At 42.4% G+C, this 6,271-nt stretch overlaps 1 protein-coding gene across 3 annotated transcripts in view; it reads left to right on the forward strand.

Annotated features, from left to right (window-relative positions):
* CIAPIN1 (cytokine induced apoptosis inhibitor 1) overlaps positions 1 to 6,271 on the forward strand; it is a 23,027-nt gene that overhangs the window by 10,384 nt on the left and 6,372 nt on the right. For all 3 annotated transcript variants that reach the window (XM_011971836.1, XM_011971837.1, XM_011971835.1), the window contains exons 5-6: positions 3,883 to 4,051; positions 5,527 to 5,600. In XM_011971836.1, the coding sequence (XP_011827226.1) occupies positions 3,883 to 4,051; positions 5,527 to 5,600 (243 nt within the window). The remainder of the gene's footprint in view (positions 1 to 3,882; positions 4,052 to 5,526; positions 5,601 to 6,271) is intronic.

Here is a 6,271-nt window from a genome sequence, read left to right on the forward strand (position 1 = left end):
AAACCTTACATGACTAAATGCAGTGTCTCAGTCAGAACTATACAGAGAGAAAAAAAGAACTATACAGAAAGAATACTTGTATTTCTGTGCACTTTGCAGTTCATAAGCTTCTTTTCATAGTCATTATCTCACAACCTCTGGAAGGGGTTTCAAGAAGCAGAGAGTGATTAAAAAAACAATAATAATGGAATTATAACATTTAAGAGCTTAGGTAAAAACACTTTGAACAAAAAAAAAGTGTTTGTCAAGTTAAAATAGTATCACTATGGCCAGGCACAGTGGCTCATACCCGTAATCCCAGCAGTTTGAGAGGCCAGGGCAGGTGCATTGCTTGAGTCCAGGAGTTCGAGACTAGCCTGGGCAACATGTCGAAACCCCGTCTCTACAAAAAATACAAAAATTAGCCAGGCATGGTGGTGCCCACCTATAGTCCCAGCTACTTGGTAGGCACTGAGGCAGGAGGATTGCTTGAACCTGGGAGGTCGAGGCTGCAATGAACCGAGATCATACCACTACACTTCATGACAAAGTGAGACCCTGTCTCAAAAATAATAATAATAATAAAATAGTATCACTAAAATGTATATACAGTTGTCCTCATCTTACAATGGAGTTACGTCCTGATAAATGCTATTAAGACGAAAATGTATGTAATTCATCTAACCTACTAAACGTAATTGCTTAGCTTAGCCTAGCCTACCTTAAACATGCTTAGGACACTTGCATTAGCCTACAGTTGGGCAGAATCATCTAACACAAAGCCTGTTTATAATAGTGCTGAGTATCTCATGTAGTTTAGTGAAAACTGAAGTATACAGTTTCTACTTGAATGGGTATCACTTTTACACCATCATAAAAGTTGAAAAATTGTAAGTAGAACCATCATTAAGTCAGGGACCATCTGTACATTAAACAGAATAGGTTATTTTGTTTTGTTTTGTTTTTTGTTTTTTCTTTGAGATCAAGTCTCACTCTGTTGTGCAGGCCAGAGTGCAGTGGTGCAGTCTTGGCTCACTGCAACCCCCACCTCCTGGGTTCAAGTGATTCTCATGCCTCAGCTTCCCAAGTAGGTGGGATTACAGGCATGTGCCACCACGCCTGGCTTTTTTTTGTGTGTGTATTTTTAGTAGAGACGGGATTTTGCTGTGTTGGCCAGATTGGTCTTGAACTCCTGGCCTCAAGTGATCTGTCCACCTCAGTCTCCCAAAGTGCTGGGATTACAGACATGAGCCACCACGCCCACCTGATTATTATTGTTTGAATGCTTGCTAACCCACCTAGGATTGAGCCTTTATTATTTTTCCTGCTTTGACCTATAAAGCTATTAATTGAGATTTTCCTTTCGGCAGATAACAATAGCAAAGTGAAGACAGCATCTAAGCTGTGTTCAGCCCTGACTCTTTCTGGTCTTGTGGAAGTGAAAGAGGTATGTTTGTAGACAACTTTCTTTGATGCCCTGCAGTTGAGGTAATCAGTATTGCTTAGAACTAGGAAACAAGAAATGCTTTGCATGTAAGATACATGATACTTCAAAGGACAAAACTTGTGAGAATAGGCCGGGTACTGTGGCTCATGTCTGTAATCTCAGCACTTTAGGAGGCCGAGGCAGGTGGATCATGAGGTTAGGAGATTGAGACCATCCTGGCTAACACGGTGAAACCCCGTCTCTACTAAAAATAGAAAAAAATTAGCTGGGCCTGGTGGCAGGCGCCTGTAGTCCCAGCTACTTGGGAGGCTGAAGCAGGAGAATGGTGTGAACCTAAGAGGTGGAGCTTGCAGTAAGCCGAGATCACACCACTGCACTCCAGCCTGGGCGACAGAGTAAGACTCTGTCTCAAAAAAAAAAAAAAAAACTTGTGAGAATAATCAACTTCGAAGAGACTCAACTTGCCCATGTGGACTGGGGCTTGTTCTTGTCTCCTTGGTACTAGTTTAGTGGTAGTGACAGCTGAGGGGCATGAGCAGCAGCTCTGTTGCTTCCAACACCCACCTCTCAGTAGACCGGAATCCTAGGCCTGGGTGAACACTGTCACCTAGTTCAGCCTCACATTTTTGGTGGGAGGCTGGAATAGGTTAGGGGACAAAGTTCCTTTTCTGACAATTCAGTGGAAATATTTAAATTAAGTAGAAGTGTTTATATTTCTATACTCTTTGATGTTAAAATTTTCTTGGATGTGGGAGAGGTAAATGTTACAGCATGATAGCTGTTGTGCCTGTTATTTCTTACATAACGTAGGGCCTTACATTCTTTATTTTTTATTTTTTAAAAATTTTTTTTTCTTCTTTTTGGAGACAGTCTTGCTCTGTTGCTCAGGCTGGAGTGCAGTGGCACTATCTCTGCTCACTGCAACATCCGCCTCCTGGGTTCAAGCAATTCTCCTGCCTCAGCCTCCCAAGTAGCTGGGATTACAGGCATGCACTGCCATACCCAGCTAATTTTTTGTATTTTTAGTACAGATAGGGGTTCGCTATGTTGGCCAGGCTGTTCTCGAACTCCTGAACTCAGGTGATCTACCCATCTCGGCCTTCCAAATTGCTGGTATTGCAGGCGTGAGCCACTGCATCCTGCCAGGCCTTAGATTCTTTATGCCAACGCTTTCTTATTTTTCCTTTTAGCTTAAGGTTTTCTATGCTTGATTTTAAAATAAGGAATGTGTATTAGACCGTTCTTCTGTTCCTATAAAGGAATACCTAAGACTGAATAATTTGTAAAGACAAGAGGTTTAATTGGCTCACTGTTCTGCAGACTGTACAGGAAGCATGGGCGTGCAACTGCTGGGTTTCTAGGGAGGCCTCAAGGAACTTTTACTCATGGCAGAAGGTGAAGCAGGAGCAGGGCACATCACATGGCAAAGGCAGGATCAAGAAAGAGAGAAAGAGTTGGGGTGGGGAAGGTGCCACACTTTACAACAACCACGTCCCATGAGAATTCGGATGGTGCTAAACCATGCATGAGCAGTCTGCCCCCATGATCCAGTCACCTCTCACCAGGCCCCACCTCCAACACTGGGGATTACAATTCAACATGAGATTTAGAGGGGACACATATCCAAACTATATCAGACTCCTCATAAAAATTCACTTTATACTGAAGCATACAGAATATAAAGTGACATCCTACTCCTTGCTCACACTTCTTTCCCCAGAGGAAGCCACCAGTGCCTTTTTGTATGTCCATTCAGACCTTTCCTATGTATTTACAAGCATCTACATGCACATACTTTTTAAAAAATTTAAATAAGATCATATGCATACATTGTTCAATCACCAGCTTTTTTCTCACCCTTAGATATCATAGACACTTACCCACTTCAGTGTATTTCCCTTCATTCATATTAATGATGTAATAGTATTCCATGCAATAGATGGACTATGATTTATGTAACCAGTCTATAATTATTGGACATAGAGGTGGCACCCTAACCCTTTTTTTCTACCTTTACTCTCTGCTACTTTATCCCAAGGAACATAGAAAGGATTTTGCTCCCCCTTTGTGTTTTGGGATATAAATTTCTGCTGTGTTCATTGTGGGCATTCTTTCCTGTTACACAGTAAGACTACATCTGGTTCATTTTCATAATTATATTACATCCCGTACAATAACTAGCATATGCCTCATACCTAATATTTTATAACTACTTTTACATTTTCCAAGGGGTAGGCTCCAAGTAAACATGCAGACAAGGGTTATACTCTAGGGTTCCTATCAGTGAGAAACTGAATGTGAGGCATAAAGTGGGAGGCATAAAGGCCTATATTTGTTACCATCTACTGTTATATATTTAATGCACAGAAATGAGTCTTTAACTCCTGTGTAGGTAGACATAGTAAACCATTTTATAGAGGAGGGTGGACTAATCCTTTTGATGTCTTGAATTCTAGCTGCAGCGGGAGCCCCTAACCCCTGAGGAAGTACAGTCTGTTCGAGAATACCTTGGTCATGAAAGTGACCATCTGCTGTTTGTTCAGATCACAGGCAAAAAACCAAACTTTGAAGTGGGTTCTTCTAGTCAGCTTAAGCTTTCCATCACCAAGAAGTCTTCTCCTTCAGGTAAGGCTGGCCTAGGGACATTCTTCTGTTTGAATGGGCTTAGAGGGACATGTTAGAAATTGAGCCAGCAATAAATGAAATGGTGATATTTTTAGAGGATTAGTCCTTTGATTTCTGCCATTTCCACTATAGAAGAATACTTAATGTACTATTATCATGGGCATATTAGGATCCCAAACTGAAATAATGCATAGGTATTACCTAGTTCAGCTCCTTCTTCTGCACCAGAAGATACTGAGGCCTCCTAATTCTACAGGACTGAGTCACACAGTTTAATTAATGAAGTCCTTCCAGGTCCCAGAATTAACGTTTATCCTCAGAAGACCTCACAGTGTAGTGGTAATGGCAGATGAGAGTGCCCTGTTCCTCTTTTCATGTGCTTTTTTCCCCTATGCCAGAAAAACCAGCTGTTCTTTCTTTGAGGATGCTAAGACACTTACAAACTGTATTTCTTCTGCCTAGAAAATTGTGTACAAGCACACACGCGCACACACGTGCACACCCACACTGCCCCATGCTCATCCTTCCTATTACTATTTTTAAATGCCTAAATTGACCCAGCTGTGAGGTATGCACACATTTACAGATATTTACTGGTACATCTCCACTTGTACGGTTTTGACCGTCTAACCTAAATCTTCAAGAAATCCTTTGGAATCTAACCTTTCGACTCATGGTTCCAGAATGAGTAGGAATAGCTTAGAAGAACAGTTGGCACTGTGGCAGGTGTGAGCATCCAGTTGTGACAACGATCACTGGAGGGTACTCTTACCCCAAGGGCCTGCGAGGATTTGCGCACACTGCATCTGAGCCTCAGCTCTTGGGCTGTTCCTTGCATTCTCCTGACTAGACAGAGAACCAGGAGGTGTGAGGTTTGTCTTCCACTGATGGTGTTACCTTGCCACCAGCAGCTCTAGAGCCTATTTTCTTGTATGTAGCAGGTTTACATGAGGCTATAAAGCTCTGCTATTTTTAAAGGTTTTGACACATTTCTCGTTTAATCCTCAAAACACCTGCAGTAACATAGGGAGTACGATTTAGCTTCATGTTATAGGATGGAAACTAAGGTATCAAGGAGGAAGCAATATGGAATGGAGATTAAAAGCATCAGACAGACTTTGCAGCCTGTGGAACCAGCCTAAGTGTCTAAACCTGTTTCCTCAGCAGTAAAACTAGGATGACAGTTACCTCATAAGGTTGTCAGCAGAATTAAGTTAGATAATGTATATAAAGTGCTTAATATGGTGCCTGGTACAAAGCAAGTGCTTAGCAAATGGTGACTGCTGTAACTACCAGAAAGTGGTTGGCCCAAGGTCAGACCTCTTACAGGAGTAGGGCTGGACTTTGAACCCACATCTTCTGCCTCCCAGGCCAGTGTGTTCTTTTCTACACAGCAGAAAGCATTTAGGTATGTTTGTAATTAATAGTTTCTGACTGTTTTTATGGAGTTTTTTTCTTTTATTGCTTGGACTCAGTGAAGCCTGCTGTGGACCCTGCTGCTGCCAAGCTGTGGACCCTCTCAGCCAACGATATGGAGGACGACAGCATGGTGAGCTGGCACCACGGTCACTTGATGGCTTTCTTTCAGGCCCCGGTTTGGATGTGAACAGCTATAGTGACCTTTCTGGACTTGTAGGTGTGAATGTATTTAAAGCCCAGATTTATGACTATGCCTGTCACTTATATCTTTGATTTAGAAGGAAACTCCACGTTGGTGGCTCTTTTTTTTTCGAGGCAGAGTCTCCCTCTCTTGCCCAGGCTGGAGTGCAATGGCACGACCTCGGCTTACTGCAGTCTCTACTCCCGGGTTCAAGTGATTCTCGTGCTTCAGCCTCCCAAGTAGCTATGATTACAGGCACGTGCCACCATACCTGGCTAATTTTTGTATTTTTAGTAGAGACGGGGTTTCACCATGTTGGCCAGACTGGTCTCAAAACTCCTGACCTCAAGTGATCTGCCCACCTTGGCCTCCCAAAGTGTTGGGATTACAGGCGTGAGCCACTGCACTCAGCTGTGTTGGTGGCATTGTAAATTTTTTAGCATTTCTTTTTCCCCACATAATTTCTTGTTCTCACTTCATATGATATGTTGAAAACTCTTGTGGGCATGTGTAAACCTGAAAAGATTTTGTCAGCTTAAATAGTTTTATTGGCACCTTTGGGCAAGTTGCTGAACGTTCCATGCTTTAAAAAGCTGTGTTTTCCATCTTTGATTGGCCCT

Source organism: Mandrillus leucophaeus, unplaced genomic scaffold (assembly GCF_000951045.1).
Source record: "Mandrillus leucophaeus isolate KB7577 unplaced genomic scaffold, Mleu.le_1.0 Scaffold125, whole genome shotgun sequence".
Lineage (NCBI taxonomy): Eukaryota > Metazoa > Chordata > Mammalia > Primates > Cercopithecidae > Mandrillus > Mandrillus leucophaeus.